This window comes from Mirounga angustirostris, unplaced genomic scaffold (assembly GCF_029215605.1).
Source record: "Mirounga angustirostris isolate CCGP_5_RB_7025 unplaced genomic scaffold, mMirAng1.0.hap1 SCAF_11, whole genome shotgun sequence".
Classification (NCBI taxonomy): Eukaryota; Metazoa; Chordata; class Mammalia; order Carnivora; family Phocidae; genus Mirounga; species Mirounga angustirostris.
In genome coordinates, this window is record NW_026991719.1 from 38,984,732 (window position 1) to 39,008,503 (window position 23,772).

Consider the following 23,772-nt stretch of genomic DNA (forward strand, 5'->3'; position numbering starts at 1 on the left):
GCACAGTAAGTCTAGTTAACATCCATTACCATACATAGTTAAAAAATTTTTTTCTTGTGATTAGAACTTTTAAGATTTACTCTCTTGGCAATTTTCAAGTATGCAATACAGTATTATTAACTGCAGTCACTATGCTGTACATTACATCCCCATGACTTACTTATCACTCAACAGTTTTTTAAAAAGGGCTCTCTCTACCAATTCTAATGTATGTATATAATTTTTAGTTTGTTTTTTAACCTCCTCACTGAGTTTTTGGATTGACTGGAACTATAAATTTTTTCACAGCCTTTTATGCCTTGTGGTATATTTTAGGGGTATGGGATGCCCTATTTTGGAATTAATTTGGAGTAAATTAATTGTGGGCTGGATTTTTTTTGTTGGTTATATGAAAGGAAACATCACAAAAGACATACTGGTTTTGCTCTTTGAGGTGGTTGAGCTCTTGGTCATTCTTAGAAGTGAGATCCCTTGTGGGAACAAATAACTCATCACATTCTGAAGTAGAGTTGGAAAATCTTAATCCTTTTATCAGATTTGGTCTGTGAGGAAGGTCATGTTGATTCAAGAGGTAGCCTAGATCTGTTCAAGATTAGGTCTGAGATATGAACAGTTTTATATCTTTGAACTCCTGTGAATTTGATATTTGTTGCTATGTCTGACTACGAGGAGGGGGAGGCCCCAGATTTCTAGATTGTTTGGTCTTAAATACCACTCTCTGTTGGAAGGTGGTGGGTATGATGGGAAGCTTGTGATATTTCTTAAAACTTGTATTACTGATTTTGAAATGGGACGTGATTGCGACTCATACTTATTTTCCCTCTTTCAGCGTTATCTGCATACCAGAGGTACTACAGTTTACAATCTGACTACTGGAAGGTTAGTGAACATTTGCATGTCTCTTTCCTGTTTATTTTTTGGGCCAATTACTACTGGTTATGCTCAAAATGAATTGTTCCCTTTTTTTTGGTTTTGTTAATTACTTTAAAAACACTGTAAGGAAAGAGGTTTGGAAAGGAAAATGTTCTTTGTATTATCTTGTATGAACCACCTTGTATTTTATTAAAAGAGATAGATTACTCTGACACAGTTTATTAGCCAAAGATGATCCTAAGTGTAAGAATGTAAAAGCAAGTAAAACCAGATGGCAACAAAATGATTCTTTGTTTGTTTGTTTTTTGTCTTAAGTTGTTACCTGGGAATAAAAGAAGGCTTTTATTGGATGTATAAGATGGGTGTTTGAGACTGAAAAGGCAAGAAACAATGGGAAAATTATAATAGAAATCTTTCTTAGTACAGTCTGTCTATAATTGGAGCTCTGAGGACAGGTGAACCTAACCATTTTTTAAAAGACGTACCTAAATGAAGAACTGTGAGTCATCCATTTTCTTAGTTTAAGCAGTTCATGAAGTTACCTGGGCAGTTAATCTTCACGTCATATTTATTTTTATTTATTTATTTATTTATTTATTTATTTAAAGATTTTATTTATTTGTCAGAGAGATAGAGAGCACAAGCAGGGGGAGCGGCAGGCAGAGGGAGAGGGAGAAGCAGGCTCCCCACTGAGCAGGTAGCCTGATGTGGGACTCAATTCCAGGACCCTGGGATCATGACCTGAGCCGAAGGCAGATGCTTAACCATCTGAGCCAACCAGGCATCCCCATATTTATTTTTAAGCATAAGTTTATTGAAGAGTGGGATTTCTTTATCTAAATTGCCATTTTAGATTTTTAGGGTATTTTTAGGATAGATTTTTTAACAGTACATTGTGTTGGGATAATTAACCATAAGGAAAAAGATAAATGTTCCTCACACTATAAATCAAGGATAAATTAAATCTCAAATGGATCAGAGATTTAAATTAAAAAATAAAAATAAAAAACATTCAAGTACTAAAAGAGTATGTGGGTGAATTTTTCTAACACCTGGGAACAAGGAAAAAACCTGTCCTAGAGCTCAAAATAGGAAAAGACTCATGAATTTGACTACAAAGAAATAAAAGAGAGAACACGAGAGAGGGAATACAAGCAGGGGGAGTGGGAGAGGGAGAAGCAGGCTTCCCGCCAAGCAGGGAGCCCGATGCGGGGCTCGATCCTGGGACACGATCCTGGGACACTGGGATCATGACCCGAGCCGAAGGTGGACACTTAACCGACTGAGCCACCCAGGTGCCCCTCTTTTGCTCATTTTTAACTTCTTTTTTTGTTTTAATAGAGTTGTATGGGCTATTTACATATTCTGGAGGAAGCCCTTTGTCAGATATGTGTTTTGGAAATATTTTCTCACAGTCTGTGGCTTGCTCTCCGTCCCCCCCGACCCCTCTAATTGTGCCTTTGAAAGAACAAATCTGAAACTGGTCCCTGTATTCAGAACACAGGGAGAGACCAGTGAAAGGGGCTGGCCCACTCCAGGTTGGTAGATGGCACTTTTAATAAGCAAAAGAAACTTACAGATGAGGCTTGTCTTGGGTGGCAGCAAGACGAATGGATGGATCCCTGAACCCCACCTGCCAAGTCTTGTAAGTTTATAAAGAGGCCTTAACTGGGCTTAGTCACATATACTGTGCAAGTGTTCTTTTCGATGGCATTCCCCAACAATAATTTTCAGATTTGCTGTTTTCTGTTATAACTCTGTTTTCCTTTTAATAACTCTAGAACTGGTAATGAAGTATACCCTCTTTTGTTCCTGATATTTTTGTTCTTGATCAGCCTGGCTAAAAGGTTTATCAGTTGTATTGATCTTTGCAAAAATCTTTGTTCCATGGATTTTTCTTTTTTCAGTATTATTTTTCTGTTTTATATTTCATCCATTCCTGATTGTCTTTATTTGTTCTGCTTACTTTGTGTTTAATTTTCTCTTATTTAGGTAGAAGCTTAGATGATTGATTTTCTGTCTTTTCCCCCTAATACAAGTATTTAAAGGTGTCTATTTTTGTTAGCATTGCTTTAATTGTATCCCACAAATTTTTATATTTTGTATTTTTGTTACCATTTATTTGAAAATGTCTCCTACTTTCTCTTTCTTCTGACCTATGGGTTATTTGGATACATGTTATATAATTTCAAAATACTTGGGTTATTTTAGATATCTCATTGTTAATGATTTCTTTTTTTTTTTTTTTTTTTTAAATTTTATTTATTTGACAGAGAGAGAGACAGTGAGAGCAGGAACACAGGCAGGGGGAGTGCTCAGCAGGGAGCCCTGGGATCATGACCTGAACTGAAGGCAGACGCTTAAAAGGCAGACACTTAACCGACTAGGCCACCCAGGCGCCCCTCATTGTTAGTGATTTCTAATTCTCTTTTATTTGTATAACATACTTTGTATGATTTCATTCTTTTGAAATATATTAAGACTTTTTTATTGGTTTAACACTTGAAAACAGCCACAGGATTTGCATTTGTTTGTATTATGCTGTAAACATCAGGTAAAGGCAGTTGATAGTGTTTTTCAAATTTCTATCTTTGATGGTTTTTATCTTAGTCATTTGCTGAGAGTTACCACTTATGATTGTGGAATTGTCTTTTAATTTTGCCCTTTTTTAAAAAATACATTTTGAAGTTTTCTTACTAGTACATATACATTTGTGATATTTTTACCTGATGAATTGACCCTTTTGTCATTATAAAATATTATTTTTACCTCTGGTAATCCCTTTTGTCTTGACATGTGCTTTGTCTCATTTTAATATAGACATTCTGTCCTTCTTAGGCTTGTTATTTACATGATATATCCTTTTCCTCTTCTTTCCAACCTGTTGGTATCTTTATATTTACAGGTCTTTTATAGATAACTTATAAATGGGTCTTGCTTTTTTTATGCAGTCTGAAAATCTCTGTTCTTTTACTTGCACTGTTAAATCATTCACAGTAATGTACTCATTTATATGATTGGGTTTGCATCTTTAATTTGATTTTTCCTTTTCTGTTTGTCCTTTCAGTTTCTTGGTCTACGGTTCTTCCTTACCTACTTTCCCTACCCCTTTTTGATATTTGAGTATGTTCTACAATTTCACTTTACTTTTCCTCTTGTCCATTTCAGCTCTTCTTTTCATTATTCGTTCACTGGGATTATAGTATATACCTTAAGTTTTTCACAATCAAGTCTCAGTTAATATTGTATCAGTTTACATAAAATATGGGAAGTTTGCAATTAAGTCCACTTCTTACCCATCCAATTCCTTTATATGGTAGTTGTTATCTCTATTAAATTTACATTATTAACTCCACAAGATGATGTTCTTTTGCTTTGAACAGACCCATATATTACAGTGTTAATAGTAATGGTTTGTATTTACCCATATGGTTACCATTTCTGACACTCATCATTACTTTCTGTGAATCATTTCCATGTACTATCATTTTCTTTTAGGCTGAAGAACTTCGTTTAGCATTTCTTATAGTAAAGATCTGGCAGAGATGAATTTCTTTTATCTGAAAATATTTTTTTGACTTCATTTTTAAAGGGCATTTTTGCTGGTTATGGAATTATGGCTTGGCTTGCCTTTTTAAAGTGAAGTTCTACCTCCTTGCCTTCCTCTTTCTGATGAGAAATCAGCTCTTAATTGAACCACTGTCCCTGAACACAATTTGTTTACTTCTTTCATGATTTGCTTGTTACTTTGGCTTCCTATAGTTTGATCATGATAAATCTCTGCATGATCATCTTCATATTTATCTTGCTGGAGCATTTTGAATTTGCATTAAATAGGGGAAATTTTTGTTATTTCTTCAAATAATTTTTTGTTCATTCTCTTTCCTTTTCTTCTGGGGATCCAATTCCATGCAGGTTAGATAATTTGCTTTTATATAAATGTCCCTGAAGCGCTCTTATTTTTTTCCTTTTCTCTGTGGTCTTCACATTGGATAATTTTTCTATTTTGAAGTTTATTCTTTTCTTTCCTTTGTTGTCATTTAATTATTAGTTCAATCCACTGAATTTTATTTCGGGTGTTATATTTTTCAGTTACAGATTTTCCATTGGGTTCTCTTTTTATCATTTCTCCTTCTTTGTTGAGATTTCCTGTCTTTTTAATAATGAGCATGTTTTGTTGATGATAATTAGAATAGCAACTGTAAAATCCTTGTCTGCCATTTTCTTTTTTTAAAAATTTTTTTAAAAAAATTTACTTGACAGAGAGAGAGAGCGCGTGTGCCCACAAGCAGGGGGGTGGTGGTGGGAGCAACAGAGGGAGAGGGACAAGCAGGCTCTCCACTGAGCGGGGAGCCTGATTTGGGGCTTGATCCCAGGATCCCAGGATCATGACCCAAGCCGTAGGAAGATGCTTAACCAACTGAGCTATCCACGTGCCTCTTGTCTGCCATTTTCTAGCATCTTTATCATTTTGGGTTTGGTTTCAGTTGATTTTCTTCTTTCTCGAGAATGTGTTCTGTTTTCCTGAATCTTTGTATGTTGTGTAATTTTGTGTTAGGTACTGGACATTCTGAAAATTATGCTAACTCTTGGTTCTATTATTTTCTTCTAGGGAGGTCCCCCTCCCCCTTTCTCTTTTATCAGGCAGTTATCTTTATTGGACTCCAACTGCAAACTCAGCTTCCTTCGGGTGGCAACTTAAATATCAACTTAGATCTTTTGTCTTTAACTTAGCTGTAAGTCTGTAACTTGCATACAGGAGTCAGACATGTGGATAGACAGAATTTAGAATTCTCTGCCTCTTTCTTTTCTGGAATTTCCCTTTATTTAGTGGGTTGTGATTTCTTCTGCTTCCAGTCTTCAGGTTTTCTGTATTAGAGTGCTTTTTCTACTAGTGACCCACTTAAACATGTGCTATGCCTGGCAGCAAGTTAATAGCTGGGAAAATGGAACTCAGCCCATACAACTTTCCTCCTCTAAGCATGGCCTTTCATATTAGTTTCCTAGTGCTGTTTTAACAACTTACCACAAATTTAGTGGCTAAAAACACAAATTTAATTATCTTACAGTTTTGAAAGGCAGAGTTCCAAATGCGTCTTAGGGGAATCTAGTTGTCAGTAGGGCTTGTTCTTTTTGGAGACTCTATTGGAGAATCTGTTTGCTTACCTTTTCTAGCTTCTGAAGTTTGCCCACATTTTTTGGGCTCATGACCCTGTATCTTACTGCATTTTGTCCCCATATTGCCTTCTTTGGCGTTTAACTTTCTTGCCTCCCTCTTACTAAGGACTCTTGTGATTACATTGGGTCTAACCTGGGTAATTCAGGATAACCTTCCCATATAATAGTCCATTTAATCACAACTGCAAAGTATCTTTTGCCACGTAAAGTAAATATTCTCAGTTTGGGGATTTAGGATATAGACATTTTGGGGGCCACTATTCATACTACCACGTCTTTCCACTAGAATCTGCCTGTTTCTGTTTACTCTTCAGTGCCTTTAGTTAGCTGCTTTATTTTATGTATTATAAATTCTATAAACCAGAGTTTATAGTTTTTATAAAACTATAGTTATTTTATAGTTACTGTCTCTAGGAGAGTCTTCACCAGTGTCATCTTACTTATTAGCTTTCATTGGAAGCAGTAGTGTGATAACGTATTGATACCATTTTGCTTGCTTTTGAACTTAATAAAAATGTAATCGTGCAGCATATTTTAAAGTCTTGTCTTCTTTCAGTCAGTACTGTATATGTTAGATTCATCCCTGCAGTTGTATATTGCAGTAGTTTGTTTCCATTGCTATATAATATGCCACAGTTTATTCATTTTATTGTAGAAGGACATTTGGTTTTTAATGAATTTTGGCTGTTACTGATTGTAACTTTGCAAGTTCTTGATGCTCTGGTAGTTGTCTGAGGCCTGAAGACAGATTTAAAACAATATTTTGTCCAGCTTTTCTAGCTCTAATTACTTGGGTAGAAGAGGGAATTGGGATTTAAGACCAAAACAGATTAGTCTACCATTGCCTGCAGTGGAACTCCCCTCTAATCTTACCTACATATAATAAGGAAAACTTAATGAAAAATTTATTATTTAAAAACTTACTGTAGGGGCGCCTGGGTGGCTCAGATGGTTAAGCGTCTGCCTTCGGCTCAGGTCATGATCCCAGGGTCCTGGGATTGAGTCCCGCATCGGGCTCCCTGCTCCTTGGGAGCCTGCTTCTCCCTCTGCCTCTCTCTCTCTCTCTGTCTCTCATGAATAAATAAATAAAATCTTTAAAAAGAAAAAAAAAAACAAACTTTAGATATTTCGAATAATAAGAGAACATAATTATGGGATGCCCAATACATGGAATACTAATTAGCCATCAGAATAATTTATCATTGGTAGTTTCTAATTGTACAGAGTTCTTTTTTTGTTGTTGTTGTTTATTTGTTTGAGGGGGAGAGGTGGAGGGAGAAGCAGACTCCCCGCTGAGTAGGGAGCCCGATGCGGGCCTCAGTCCCGGGACTCCAGGATCCTGACCTGAGCCGAAGGCAGTCGCTTAACCAACTGAGCCACCCAGGCGCCCCTAGTTGTACAGAGTTCTTAACAGGAAAGTTGAGATCCTCCCAGGTGTCAAAAGCTGACTCCCCAAATACCAAGAACACAAACCAGAGTTTATTGCTTACCATGTTAAAGGAGAACACCACCTCTGCAAAGCTTTGTTGGTATCCTAGGGAAAAGGTAAGGTCAGAATTGATTGAGAATTGAAACTTTAAGACAGGTCTTTCACTCTGAAAAACAAACTGAGGGTTCTAGAGGGGAGGGGGTGGAGGAATGGGTTAGCCTCGTGATGGGTATTAAAGAGGGCACGTTCTGCATGGAGCATTGGGTGTTATACACAAACAATGAATCATGGAACACTACATCAAAAACTAATGATGTAATGTATGGTGATTAACATAACATAGAAAAAAAAAAGGTCTTTCAATTTGGGAGCTTGATTGGGTAAGAATCTCTACAAATGTAACAGTCCAGAAATGGTGATTATAGCAAGGCAAGGAATTTGAGTTAAGGGATTCAAAGAATATTGGGCCTCAAACTATTCTTGATGCTTTTCATTGAAGAATTGATGGTTACTATAATAATGGACAAACTATATGCCTGGGCAGGAGGCATGGAAAAGTAAAGTAATGCTAATGAAAACAGAAGACTGGCAAAGTCATTTTAAGATAGACTTTCAGGAGGCGCCTGGGTGGCTCAGTCGTTAAGCGGCTGCCTTCAGCTCAGGTCATGATCCCAGAGTCCTGGGATCCAGCCCTGCATCCGGCTCCCTGCTCAGCGGGAAACCTGCTTCTCCCTCTCCCACTCCCCCTGCTTGTGTTCCTTCTCTCGCTTTGTCTCTCTCTGTCAAATAAATAAATAAAATCTAAAAAAAAAAAAAAGACTTTCAGGTGTGGTTTAGGTTCTCAGGTCCAGGCTAAGTTTGGGGGTAGACATTTTTGGTTCTCTCAGGATTCAAGGATTTGTACCAGATTTTGTCACTTAAAGACATTAATGCTACTTACTTTAATTTCTGTTTTCTAAACATCATTAAACAATGTAACAGTATTATTTGTGAGCCAATGAGTATTTACCCAGTGGCTGGTGGTGATCAGAATTCATATTCATGACAGTGATTTTTAGGTTTAACTTTTTATATTTGTAGTTTTGTCTAATTTTGTGTGATTTATACCCACAGTGTATTGTAAGTTGAAGAATACAAGTATATGATTGATTTTTTTAAAAAAATATGACTGAGATAATTATCTTTTAGTTGCACTTCTTTCTTCAAACTGCATCTCTTCAAACCTGTCCTCTATAATTAGATCTTAAAAAATAAAGTGATTCACCATTCTATAGGGCCCCAGATGAAGAATTTCTTCACCTGAAATTCTTGCATGCAGAATTATGCATAGTTGAGTGGATTTTTTTGTGGGGGGGGATTTCAGAAAGATGATAATGCATTTACTGTATTACATAATATCCCCTGTGGCAATAGCATACTTATATCTCTGCAGTGATAGTATGATTCGTTATATTAAGTAATAAGTAAATAAAGACTTCCTGTCAGTTCAGTTCAAGTCAGGGTTTTCCTACCCAAAGAATTTTGGTGGCTGATTTATGATCACCTTTAGTTTTTGTTAGAGGCTTTTGGAATTCAGAATGAACAATTAGGTATCATTGATCTGTAATCCATAATTAAATTTTAATCTTTAACATTTCAAAACTCAAGGGTGTTTATTATGTAATTAAAAATTTTATTTCTTGAGAGATCATACTTTTTCTTACCTAGTTCAGAACAAATGAGTCATTTTTGAAATAGTGAAAATTTGCCAGTCATCTCATGACTGTTCTGTCATGCCATTACATGTTTACTATTAGTGATTATAATAAATAGCTTTGTAATACTGGCTAATAATAAAAGCTTATTTACTCAACAACTGTTTACCATGAAGAAATGGCATAATAATTGAAAAAAAATGTAGGGAAGAAAATCTTTCTTCTGACTACTTAGGTTCTTAGGCTAGGGCCTATGAATTCCTTAAAACAGGCGGATTAACAGGAGGGAAAAAAAAAACAGTTTACACATGCAGTGCATATATACCTGTGGGAGAACTCAGTGATGAGTAACTCCAAGGGTGGCTAGAATTTGGAGCTATATAACAACTTAGTAGGTGATGAGAGGGAGAAAGGGCACTTACAGGAAAACAGCTTTTTTCGGAAAATAAATGAGCCCTTAGGAGACTAGATGGGAGATATGATAGTCTTGTGACAAAGTCAGAGTTCCTCTCTGGGAGGGAGTTATGACACTTGGGTTCTTTTAGGAGGCTCTGCTTTTAACATATGAGGGATTCGAGGAACTCAGATGCCTTCAGCCCAAAATAATTCTTACACCAAAGTGGCATACTTTGGAGTACCATGTCCTGATCCCCTTCAACAATAGCAGCAAAACCTAAGGTCTTTCATGAGTCAGGAAAGTTTAGAAATTGCTGTTATGGTTTATAGTATGAAGTAGAAAGGTAGGAATGAAAAATTGTGTGTATGTTGTTAATGCTGCTATGTATTTGATTATACAAATAGAAGATGGTAAGCTACATGTTAAAATGGGAGGAAGTTCTGTTGCTTCCTGATGACTTCTATTAAGTATACTTTATTAAACAATTCTGATAAACTTTTATTTATAATTGTGAACTTTTAAAATGCATAAAACCTACCCTTTCTCCCCTTTTTTTCCCCACTTGAATTTAAGAAAGAAAAGCTTTTGAATTACAGTAGTATGCTTATCTGAAAGAACCATTGATAAAAAGTTGCAGAAACTAGGGAACTCGTGGAATCAGCACTCATCTTCTGACTTTTCAGTGACTTTTTCTATTACAGTAGTTATGTCAGTCACTAACCGGCTTTTACATTCCTAGACGAGGGCTTTGTTGGCAATACACGGGGTAAGTAAGATAGTTCCTGCTCTCAAGTTGCCCATATTCTTGTGAGGGGAGACACAAATAAGCATATGTTTTTGGTAAGTGATATATTGGAGGTGTTGAGGGCTGTGAGGGGGGTGGAAGTGTGTGTCTTTGAATAAAGGGTGGGGGAAAGTCTGAGTGGGGATTAGAAACACTCCACAGAGAAGTTTCAATTTGAGGGAAGGATTAATGGCAGTTTTCCAGCTAGAAGACCTGGAGAGGCTTTCCAAGAAGAGAACTGAGCCAGCATGTGAAAGTACAATCAGTAGGTGTTTAGGGAATTCTCAAGTTCTTGGTCTAGAGCAGAGGTCCAAAAACTTTCTTAAAAGAATGAAATAGTAAATGTTTTAGGCTTTGTGGGCCAAGAGACAACATCAGCTGTTTTGTAGATATTTAATCAGTTACAATGTAACCATTATAAAATATAAAAATTATTTTTAGCTCTTGGGCTTAAAAGAAAAAATTTGACTGGCTATAGTTTGTGGACTCCTGTTTTAGAGCCTAGGGTTATTGTTGGGGGTATAGGACTCAAGTTGCGGAAAGAAAGGCAAGGGCCGGATAGATGGTAAATGGGTTTACAACAGGTAGCACAGATCTGGAGGCTTAGATTTGTTTCAGTATTTGTTCAATATCGAGTCAGTTTCTGTAGTGCTGGAAATTAGAGTCCTAAAGTTAAATAAAACACAATGACTTCAGATTGATTGAAATTGCATTGACTTTGTACATTAAAAAGAAAAAACCCTCATTGTAAAGAGACTACTGTCTTTCTCAATAAAATTTTGTCATTTTTCCATGAAGTTCTTGTGCATATTATAAGGTATATTTTATATTTTACAGCTTTATTGCTATTATAAATGTCCTTTTAATTTTTTAAATCTCTGCTTATATATAGAAATGCAGTTGGCTTTTATATGTTAAATTTATTGAGCAGTTTCACTAACTTTTACTAACTTGGCTAATTTGACTATGTTACTTTGGATTTTCTATGTAGACTATCCTGCCTTTGTAATTAATGGTTATTTTGTTATTTCCAATTTTTTTATCTTTTTGCCTGCTATTGTGGTAATTAGGATGCCAGCACAGTATTGATTGAAAGAGGTGATAGAGTACATTTGTTGTTTCCCTTCTTAAAGGGAATGTTTTAAATGTTTTACCATTAAGTATGATTACTTAAAGTTACTTTTTTTTTTTGTAAATAACAAACTAAGAAGAAAAAGGAACTTCTTTACCAAAAGCCAACTGTTAAAAATACCACTTTAAATGTCAGCATTTTTCTTCTGTGTGCAAATGCTTATTCTGCAGCCACTGAGATAGTTTTATATTTTTTCTGTTTAAACCAATCTTGTATTTCTGAGGTAAGTTCAAATTGGTAATAAGTTTTTATCATTGTTGGTGATTGGGGTCACTAACATGTAATATCTTTACTTTTTTTTTTTTTTTTTTTTAAATATTTGAGAGAGAGAGCAAGTGCAAGCGGAGGGAGTGGCAGAGGGAGAGAATCCCAAGCAGACTTGGGATGCTCCAGGTGCCCCAGTATCTTTGCATTTTTGTTCATAATTGGAATTGGTCTCTGTTTTTCCTTTCTTGAGTTGTCTTTTTCTTATGCCTTGGAACTGGTTTTGCATTCTGAGGAACTGGTCAGAGAAGGAGGAAACAGGGCAACAACACTTTCCTTTAAGGGAATCATGAGATCATACATACCTCACTGGTGAGAATGTAGTAATTTGAGCATTCCTAGCTGCAAGGGAGGCTGAGAAATGTGTTTTGTCTGATCCTAAGAGGATAGAAAACAGTAAGGGGGAAGGTACATGTTGTTGCAAAATAGACTGTACTAGTAATACAAATTACTCATGTTAATTGGCTAATAAGGGAATTACAATTATGTCTGTATGACCTGAAAGTCTTACTGTTTCACTTAAATTTTTTTCTAGATAATGGGAATATAATCACAACCTTTTTAGGAAAGAGAAAAGCTCTCAGCTTGGCTGCTGCACTACTAGCGGGAGTGCTGTAGTCTCGATTTTAAGAAAATTAAACATGAGTACCTGCATCCTAATCCTCTTCCTTAGAAAGGCACATCCCCAGTCTTGTACAGTCACAGCTCTCAGCTATTTTCAGTACCTGCCAGCTCTGCTCTAATTAAAGGGTTGCCAGCATTCCAACTTTGTTCATTTTTGAAAGATTTTATTTATTTATGAGAGAGAGCAAGCGAATGAGCAGGATGGGAGGGGTAGAGGGAGAAGCAGATTCCTGCTGAGCAGAGAGCCGGACATGGGGCTTGATCCCAGGACCTTGAGATCATGACCTGAGCGGAAGGCAGACACTTAACTGACTGAGCCACCCAGGCGCCCCGAGGAGTTTCTATAAGAGCTATGTTGGGGGGGCGCCTGGGTGGCTCAGTTGGTTAAGTGACTGCCTTCGGCTCAGGTCATGATCCTGGAGTCCCGGGATCAAGTCCCGCATCGGGCTCCCTGCTCAGCAGAGAGTCTGCTTCTCCCTCTGACCCTCCTCCCTCTCATGCTCTCTGTCTCTCATTCTCTCTCTCTCAAATAAATAAATAAAATCTTAAAAAAAAGAAAAAAGAGCTATGTTGGGGATCAGTGAAAACACTACTATGGACTCTGGTATTGGTGAACTGCTAACTTAATGAACCACATCCGTGACAATAACTTTACTGTAGACACACTATAAGAACCTTCAGTGTAAGTTGATAGCAATGTCATCAGGTTATAATTTCTTAATTTGGGGTTGTGATGGGTACTGTAATACAGTCAAGGTCAGAGGCTGGCAAACTTCTTTTGTAAAAGGCCAGATAGTAAATATTTTGGGCTTTTTTTGTAAGCCTGTTAGTCTCTCTTTTGCAACTATTCAGTTCTGCTTTTGGAGCTGGAAGCAGCCATAGACAATAAGTAAATGGTTGGGTGTAGCTATGTTCTGGTAAAACTTACTTACAAAAACAGGTGCCTGGCTGGATTTCATCCGTGTGCCATAGTTTGCTGACTCCTGGTATGGATACTCTAACCTCTAAAGATTTGTATTGAAGCAGGAGTATATTTACTAAATAGTACATTTCCCAGAAAGTTACTCCCCTAACTCTTCATAGTATAGGTTGAAGAATGACTACATCTTATTTAAATTAATTTCCATATCAATGCCTTGGCTCAGGTCATCTTTTTCCATAAACCTTTGTTTCTCGTGGGGATGCTATTGGCATTTGTGGTGAGATTGTATATTGGGAAAGAATTCATTTATTTAAGAGCATGTAGCCATTCACACCTCCAGGTCACTGTTTCTAAAGATGGGTGTTAGAACCTCTGGCTGAGATGGCTTGTTTTTCCTTCTCCTTTCCCAGCTATCCTTGAGAACAGTACCCAAGTGTACTACCTGTTTTCCTAGTCCTTATTATACTTCATTAACTCTTAAATGGTTGTAGCTTGGAATGTATTATTATGTACTTAATTTCATAATCTTTTGTCATTAAATCGTAAATTCATTGAGGATAGGGATTTTTGTCTGCTCACTCCTGTCTTCCTAGTGCTGATAACTCTGCTATGACTCATAATAGATGCTCAATAAAAGTTTGAATTACATGGTTTACTGTAACGGAAAAATGAGATTTAATTCCTTGCTGAGATATATAAGCTCCTGGTTAATAGGAACTGTTCCTCATACTAATTCTGTGTCATCTAGGGAGCTGAGTTTAATAACTGAGCTTAAATACTGGGTGATTCAATTTACTAATAAACCTTTGGGCATCTGCTGTGTAGAAGGCACTGTGCTGGGTGATAACGGGATACACACATGATTAGCATTCCTGCCTTTGTGGCATTTTTGTCTGATGAGATGGGGTTTTAGTCAGTACACAAATAACAAAAATATAGTAGTTAAGAGTGAACCCTGGAGGCAGGTCTAGATTCAGTTCCTGTGTCCACTACTTAGTACCTGTCTTTTTGAGCAAGTTGTTTAATCTTTCTGATCCTTGTTTCTTTATTCTATAAAGGAAGCCCTCCACCACCTCATAGAGTTGTTTGAACCTTCAAAAAGAAATGATGATATTAGCATTTTGCATTAAATTAAGTTCTTACTATTAATAATGTCTTAGGATAGAGGCATTGTGCAGGGGCCAAATTTAGAGGTTGGAAAGATTACTTCTGGGTTGAGGTGGGAGAAGCAACAGAGCTTCATGGGGAAGATGCCATTTAAAATAGATCTTGAATAATTGATAGAATTTATAAGGTGGCAGGGATAGGGTAAGATTTCCTAGAGTGGGAAGGATAAGCTAGGAACAAAGTAAGGACTATTGGGAGATGCCAGGTATTTCTTGAAAGCAGAAATGCTCCTCCGGAAATTCCACCACACCCCACCCCACCTTCTCTGGTAGTTCCCTCAGTCCGTGAGAGATGTTAATCAGCTGTGCTCCCTTCCCTGCAGTCTCTCTCACCTGAGAAGACAGTTGTCTTTCAGATCTAGACTTTCTGGGTCGAACACTGCATGACTTGGAATTAACTACTCCTGCATTCTGAATATCACTGTTCTCCCCACTCCCCATCACCTGCACAGACTAGGTTGCATACTTCTTGACAGCAGGGAAGTATGTTTTTATCAGTTTGGCTTGCTCAACCCTTGAGTATTGTCCCTGACACCTAGTAAATGCTCAAATTATTTCAGGGGGTGGGGGATGGGGTGATAAATGAATGATCCTGATTAAACCCAGTTCCAAGCAAATTAAAAAAATTTTTTTAAATAATCAACTTTTGAGATAGATGTTGTCTGAGACCTTTGTGTGAATCCCCACATCTATGAATACTCCCGTAGTATGTAATTTTCTCATTTGGAAAGCTGGGGGTAATGAGGATTTAATGAAATTAAATCTTCGTATTTATTACATTCTAAGATATACTTAAACATTTTTTAGTGTTTCCAGAAGGGTACTTGAAGTCAGAGGAAGTGCACAATATAATCCTAGAACAAAGTTTAGTATTGAAAAAAATTAACTGCAGGCCAAAAAGTCACCCAGCTGTTTACACTTTTGTTTACACTTTAAACATCACTGATTCCCCCCCCCCCCCAACCAGTGACTGATAGCAATTGTGGGATAAGTACTCTAGTCCTTCACACCTAGGGCAAGATGATTTAGGAATGTTCCACGCTGTCTACTAAAGATCCCCAGCAGGATTCAGTCCCAGTTGTATAACCAGCCATATCGCACCCTTCATTGACGTCCTTCCCTTCCCTGCCTCACTTCTCCACTCCCTTATTGGTATTTCCTAGGGCAACTTCCCAGATAAACTACTTATATTTAAAACCTTCTGTCTCAGGGTGTACTTCTGGGGAAATAAAACCCAAGGCTGTATGGCAAGAAGCATTTTATTAAAAGTCTTAAATTTTCAGGTTTTAGAATATAGGTTTGTAGAAATTTCTTCACAAGGATCAGTGTGAAAGCTTTATTATTATTTTTAAACAAATAAGGTTTACCAAAACAGATTTGCTTATGTGTTGGCAAAACATGTAATAGATACTCAAACATTTGCCCTTTTTGAAAAAAGGGAGTAGCTAGCTAGTTCCTATTTGGAGGCCAGAGGTCAGAATGAGTCTGGATAAGCATCTTTCTGTTTTGTACTAAAAAATGAATCACTGATGTTTATTTACTTTTTATTTTTACATTTTTTTAAGGATTTATTTATTTTTTAGAGAGAGAGCGCAGGCACGGTGGGGTGGGGAGAGAAGCAGAGGGAGAGGGAGAGAAATCTCAAGCAGACTCCCTGCTAAACGGGGAGCCCAAGCGGGGCTGGATCTCAGGACCCTGAGATGGTGACCTAAGCCGCAATCAAGAGCTGGATGCTTAACTGACTGAGCCACCCAGGTGCCCCAGGAATCACTGATGTTAAAGCCCCAAATGTAAATGGCTGGTGTCATTTTAGCATGTGTGGGTTTTTTTTTTTAAACACTAAAATTTGTTCTAGGTTTATATTGTGCATTTCCTTTGCATTGTAACTACCTTCCTGGCAGCACTGAACATAAAATTAAATGTAGTTAAAGAAACAAAGAACCAGGGTGCCTGGGTGGCTCAGTCGTTAAGCGTCTGCCTTCGGCTCAGGTCATGATCCCAGGGTCCTGGGATCAAGTCCCACATCGGGCTCCCTCCTCGAGGGGAAGCCTGCTTCTCCCTCTCCCACTCCCGCTGCTTGTGTTCCTGCTCTCGCTATCTCTGTCTCTGTCAAATAAATAAAATCTTAAAAAAAAAAAAAAAAAAGAAGCAAAGAACCAGAGAAAGAATACAGATGGAAGCAAGAGAGAATAGGATACCATAATCTAAACATTTTCTTATTCCTGAATAATAGGTTTTTATTTTAGATGTTCCCATGGAATTCTGCTGACAGTTTTTTTTTTAAAAAATTTCAGGGCAGGTTTGATTAAAAAGAAACCAGAGAATCTCTCCCAAGTTAAATGGTTTTCCTAAGTCTCTTTTTCCTTTTATTTACAGAATGCTGCCTTTTTATATGGTCTTGGTTTGGTCTACTTCCATTACAATGCATTTCAGTGGTAAGTTGACATAAAACTAATAACTCCAATTATTTCTAGTAAATGGCTTGTTTTGTTTGATATTGTGTGTGTATGTATAATAAATACAAAGTATTTTAATGTCACTAAGCCTACAGTTTTAAGTAATCTCGAGTTGATTAGATTGTTCCTTCAGAGATACTGACTCACTTTAGATTGTTAGAGTTGTATATGTTTATAAAAGAATATAGTATGAGATTCTGATTAAAGAAGGCTTAGATTGGAAAGCTTTTGGAATTTCTCACTCATTATGGACCAGTGGTCCCCAGATTATTTGAACTGGAGAATGACTATGCTCTCACATCTCAAGGTCTGTGGGTAAATGATCATTGATGACCAGTATGTTTACCTTTTCAAACTTTTAGACAAGATTGGCTGCTTACCGCCCCCCCCAACACACATACCCCAATATACATGTATGTGTGCGCTAGTATTTTCTAATTTCCAGTAACTAGGCAGGCACCAGATTACAAGCTCTCAATTCTCTCATTTATAAAATAGGAATAATGGTATACCTTCCGAGTCAGAGATTAAATATGATAGGAATATATAAGATCTTATAAACTGTAAAGTGTAGGGCCCTTTTGTTATGGCCTTTGCCCCCTTGTTGCTTTTCTTGTTTATGAGACAAGATAATAATGTTCTCCAATGGAATTAACATAGAATTTGAGTTGGAAGATAGGCATTCTGGTCTCAGCGCTGTCCCTTAATTTGATCTTGAGTTAAATAGACTCCCTAGGTCTGTTTTCCTTGTGTGTGTGTGTGTGTGCGCGTGCGTGCGTGCGTGTGTGATTTTTTTTTTTTTAAGTGCGTTGTAGTCACTTGCCTTTTCTACTTCACAGAGTTTTGATGATCAGATGAGATAATGTATATTTTGTAAACCATAAAGCCCTTTCCAGACATTTTTTATTTGAAGCATATCCAATTTTGTCAGAGTCTCTTTTGTTCTCCATAATTTTAACCTGAGCGAATGCTGTGAGAGTCCAAAGCAAGGTTTTGACCAAAGGTTATAACGCTGTCATGTACCTGTTGGGCACCCTGGGTATTTATTACAGAGCTTTAAAATATGTATTGGCAGTGATTCAGTATGGTTTCCCTAAAGGTGAAACTGTAGACATGGATGACTTTTTCTGTGTGCTTTTTCTTCCCTCTTTGCTTCTGGTTCTGTTGGGTTTTGATCATCTGTGGAAGCACTGCATTGTTAGAGAATACCTGTGTGTATATATAGAGTATTGTAATCATTCAGATCACTCATTTTGTTTGTAAACTTTACAAAACTTTAATTGATCTTTATAAAGAAGCTTTGTAATTTTTTTCTCTTAAATTATCCATTACTGTAGAGCAATCCTAAACTTAAGCCTCCTAACCTCATGTCTAGTGCTTCATATTTAAAACCAAGGATAGATTAGGACTGTTTTAAAAGAGTCTTAGTTTCTTGAAGATCCTATTGATAGAATACACAGTTCTAAACTTTCAGAACCAGAAGTGGTTTTAGAGAACTTAGTTTATTCCCTTAATTTTGTAGATAACGAAAGCAAGGTGTGTGTGTAACTGAATATTATGTAACTGTTTAGTGGCAGAAGCGAGGTTATGTTCAGATTCCCCAGTCTAATGTTTTTTCTATTGTACTGTGTCCCCAGGTTTGAAGATTGACAGGTAGTTATTTTTTTAATCAGTTTTCGCAGTTGTTCTCCTGGGCAGATTGGTACATTCTTTATGGCTAGCCAGAAGTAATTTATGTGAAACCTGAGGCAAGGAACTCTACAGTTTAGGAATGGACATGTATAGCACACACAAGCGGTTTTTAACCTACCTTTGATAACATGTGAGCTCCCTGTAGATTGAAGATAGAGACGTAAAATCAGTAATGAAGTGAAACCATCATCAGTTCAAAATTGGATTACTTTCATTAAGTACGTGACCATGTCAACTTAGGAGACTTGTAGCTGTGGAACATTATATCATATGTTTCCTTATCTGTATATGATATCTGTATCCTCCAGTTGACCTAAGAAATGAAACTGAATGATAAAAGGACAATTCAGTGTCTGAATTAACAAGTGCCCTCTGGTCTGTTGATCCTGTCCTGGTCACCACCATTTTCTCACGTCTTAAGTTTCAACTCTAGCTGCTTCCTAAAATGACATATTTCACACCCTGTCTGAATCCATCCTAGCTATATGTTTTCTCTCCTGCTGGTCAGATGTTTTTTTCCACAAACTCTTGTGTCCCATCCTTTAACTTATCTTGCTATTTCTTGAACAGCTGCAGAATTAGAAAGCATGGAGTAGTTGCTTGGTGAGTTTCAGAATACAGCCTTAAGTGTTAGGAACTTCCTTAGGTTAAGACTGTATGTTTTATTTGGTTTTATTTGTAGTAGCTGTTAACTGCTGGGATCAGGCATTTTTCTTTTCCCTGAAATTATTTACATGAAATTTTGGGATATGTTGAAAAAATTTTCTAGAGAAGAGTATGTTATGCCCTTTTTTGTATTGTCAGCTCTAAGGATCTGCCTAGGATGTCTCAGAATGTTTTATCTTTAGTATATTTGTAGTTTAAGTAAAATTTGATACTTGGTAATGGTGTCTGTTGGCGTTTGCTAAGTTAATAAGTATTTGGTGATAATGTGTGCAACCAACATGTGTGTTGGGGTTGGTGACAGTGACTTAATATTATTGAGAACAATTTTATTAAGTATAGTTTTATCTGTTAACTTGTTTGCCTTGTTTCTTGCTATAGTCTGTCCGTTGTTTCTTTTGGAGTTGATTTTATGGGTTAGCTTCTAGATCACTTGTTATTTGGTCAGTTTTTCCAGTTTTCAGTTGCATTCTCTTCTTGGAGGAGCCCATGTCAGAAAGTAGTAGAGCAACTGTAACATCCTCATTGTACTTACGATGATTATTCAGTTTTACTATTGATTTTACTCCGTATTGTGCGACCAGAGTTAAAAAAGATGCCCAGAAGGGGAAAGATACAGAAGCACAAAGTAAAATAGGAACATCAGAGAGCTAGAACCAGTCTTTATACAGCCATTCCTTTACAGGTGCATGAATGCACGCCCATGCCTTCACTTGTTCTTGCTCTTGAAGGGGGCACATTGCTTGGGGTACCTTGAACTGAGTTTCTTCTTGCCTTATAGTGAGAAACCTGTGTCCTTGGGTGAGAGGAATTGAAATACATACAGTAATAAATTATTATAGCTTATAGCCATACTTCTAAATATATCCATCTGAAAATTCATATCATTCCTCTCTTTCTAGCCTGCAACCTTTTGTATTCCCATTGATCAATATCAGAAGGGTCTTACGGTGGCAAATTTAAGAGATACATAATTCTATGCTGTATGCATAGGATTTTGGAAATTAAGCTCCCAAATCTAATTGATAGGCCTGGTAAGGAAATATAGTGATTATTGTTGACATTAAAAAGGGTTAGGGGAATGAGGTGGAGGTGAGATTAGAAACATTGAAGTATTAACACAGTACAAGTGAAATGTTTTTTTTAGGATTAATTCCTTAAGTACTGTACCAATCACAAGTGTTCTTAAAAGTGTAGGAATATCTGTTCTCCATTGTGGTGACCACTTCGGGTGCAAATGAACCTAATGTCTTCGTAATACTACCATTGATCCTGAAGCTTGTCTAGCATGGAGTCTGGCAAAAATTTAATAAATGTTTTTGAGTTATCATAATACAAAGTAATGCTCTTAGATGAAAAGCTTAAGTATAGTTCCATTAAAATGAAACAGTTTATGTTAACATGTGTTATTTATTATGTACACTTCTGTTTTGACAAAACTAGCATTTAACTAAGGCAGTTCTGGTAAAGTTATGCTTACCAGTGACACATAGATTGTCAGAATTTGGAAGGGCTTGGAGTAATTAAGCTTCAGGGAAATTATGGATAAAAACATAAACCTTTGCAAGAGGGGAAGGAAAAAATGTCTCCCACTGTCTGGGGTGATGAAATGAAGACTGGCTAAAGAGCAAAAAAAGCCATGAAGTAACACATTAGCAAATGACAATGTAAAGAACTCTTGTGTGATATTTCTAACTTAGCTTCACATTTAAGGTCCTTTCTGGTTCGGCCTCAGATGGTCCTTCTTGCCTACTGTTCCCCTAAATATATCCTTTGTGTCAGTCACACTGTATTAACATTTCCCTGGAAACGTATTGAGCATTTTTTTACCTATGTAACTTTGTGCCGTTTATTGTGTTTGGTCTGCTTTCTCTTACCATCTCCACCTTTAAAAATCCTGCCTTGCCTGTCTCTTTGATTCATCAAATCTTTCATTTGTCTCATTTAAAAGGAACCTCTACATTTCATAATATCTGTATGTGGAAGTATTTATCTGTTGTGTGTATACATGTTATTACTGATTTAGAGTTAGAATATTCGCCCTTTTATTAGTATGAAATTCTGTGGTATTAGACCATTTATCCCTTCAGATATCCTTGAGGGAAATCTCCAGACTCAGCTTTATTAGCCTTAGAAAAGTTAAAAGTTTTATTATGTCTCTTTCCAAATGTACTGAAACTGCTAGGGACATTTAGTTAATATTATTTTTACTATAGTTTGGTATAGTCCTGAGGAAGCTTTTTCTTTTTAATGACTGTAAAAACAAAAAGTGCATATTGCTGTGCATAATCATCATTGGCATTTTTTCTCAAAATCTAAAGGATGTAGTGTTTTATATCACCAAAATTAATTGCTAGAGAATATGCTTTAATATTTGAAAAGTATAAACCTTTCCAGGCATTGTATCATGAAAATATTTTATAGTTTTGGGTAGCCATTTCTCATGTTCTGAAATTCTCTGTCATCAGAATACTGAGGTCAGCAGAATTTATATGTGTTGGTGTTTTTAGTCTAGTTTGTGGTGCAGAGATCATGCTCTGGCTACATACAGTTTGGTGAGATAAGAATGTGTTAAAATGATGACCAGAATTAGAATGTAGTCTGAATGATAACCTATTTTCTCCACACACTCCTGTTACACACACACACACACACCCTCTACACACACACACACACCCACACACACACCCTCTTTTTCCTTTTTTCCCCTAAGGTGGGAAAAAACTGAGGAAGCACACAGGGGAGATGGGTAAAAAGCTTAGAAAAGGAAATGAAAATGAACCTAGATATATTTTGTTAGATGAGAGGAGCTCAGTAAATACACTGTGGAGCATTGCTGTCTCCTGCCCCCACGAGAAGCCCAGTCAACCAACTATAAAAGTGATGGCATTAGTAAACATCTATTAAATTTAACCGTTTTGTGTATTATTTAGACCATTAAAGATAAAAGAGGAGTGTGGACCTCAAAGAATAGGCCACTTGGAAAAACTGGAGAGTAGTGTACCACTACATAGAGAATAAAATGATTTGATTATAAAGTGGATCTAACTGCTGGTTAACACTAAGCAAAGCATAGTTGGTATTGAGTTTGGGTGGTCAGTCTTTTAGGTAACAGTGAATTTAGGGTGAAATAGAAGAATATAGAAATATTTCAGATTAGGAGACCATCCTGAGGAGAAGCAGTGAAGTCAAGAGGGCCAGTATTTGCATAAAGAAATTCCCGAAATAAGCCAGGTCATAGCTGAGAAAGAATAGTATTGGGTCATAACTGGGAATAGAGTTGAATAGGTACTAGGTTCTGCTCACAGACTTTAAATGCTACATGGAGATTTGACTTATAGTATCATGGTTAGTAGGCAGTTACAGGACGCACATGTTTGAGGAAACATAGGTAAGCCAGAGCAGAGTGAGGATGTCCTTAAAGAGTGTATCTATTTCAGTAATCTAGTAATGAGATATTGAAGATTTGGTCTGCAAGGTATTGAATTTGAGGAAAACTTTGAAACAACAAGAACTTGATGATTTGATATATATTGGCCATACCATCTCATGGGCACTTTTTATTTATTTATTTTTTAAAGATTTATTTATTTGCGAGAGTGAGTGAGCTGTGGCGGGGGGGTGGCAGAGGGAGATGGAGAAGAAAGAGTCTTTTTTTTTTTTTAACAATTTTATATATTTGTCAGAGAGAGAGAGAGGGAGAGAGCAAGCACAAGCCAGGGGAGCTGCAGGCAGAGGGAGAAGCAGGCTCCCCGCTGAGCATGGAGCCCAATGCGGGACTCAGTTCCAGGACCCTGGGATCAAGACCCGAGCCGAAGGCAGACACTTAACCGACTGAGCCACCCAGGCGTCCCGAGAAGAGAGAGTCTTAAGCAGACTCCGAGCTGAGTGCAGCCTGATAACGGGGATCGATCTCACAACCCGGAGATCACGAACTAAGCCAAAAATCAAGAGTTGGCTGTTTAACCAACTGTACCACCCAGGTGCCCCTCATGGACACTTTTAATAGTCCTTAAAGAATAAACCTAGGGTAGCCCAGACTAGTATGTTGGAATACGTGTTTTTGCTTATAGGTTAATGGTTTGTTTGTTTTTTTTTAAATTTCTAGTGTGTTAACATACACAGAAAACTTGTTAAAATAAACCTGTGTTTCTTTGCATTTATGTGACATTGTGAACTAAGTGGATAAGATGTCTGCACGAAAGGCACCTATGGAGTAAAACACCTCTACAAATTTAGGGGTTCAGAGGAAAGGCCGGAAATAGAAAGTAAGACCGAGTAGGAAATAATTTCTCCCGAGGGCTTGCTACTGATGCTCTGTGTTCTCCTTACTGCTTTTCTCACATACCCTTCCTTAGTTTTTCTTCTTTTTTTCTCCTTTATTTCTTTTCTTTGCTGTCTTCCACTTCCCTTCTCTTTCTTTCATACCTTTGACTCAGGCCTGCCTGGGTTTTTTATTGGCACGTGTGGACATTGCTTAGTTCTGACCGTTCCACAA

General features: G+C 37.1%; 1 protein-coding gene across 13 annotated transcripts in view; it reads left to right on the top strand.

Moving 5' to 3' along the window:
* The window catches only part of KDM6A (lysine demethylase 6A), a 208,808-nt gene that overhangs the window by 82,963 nt on the left and 102,073 nt on the right, over window positions 1-23,772 (top strand). For 12 of the 13 annotated variants that reach the window (XM_064573951.1, XM_064573955.1, XM_064573959.1 and 9 more), the window contains exons 4-5: window positions 830-879; window positions 16,840-16,898. In XM_064573951.1, coding sequence (XP_064430021.1) covers window positions 830-879; window positions 16,840-16,898 — 109 coding nt within the window. Of the gene's footprint in view, window positions 1-829; window positions 880-16,839; window positions 16,899-23,470; window positions 23,543-23,772 lie in introns of those variants that run through there. The other variant, XM_045876610.2, reaches the window with a different exon arrangement.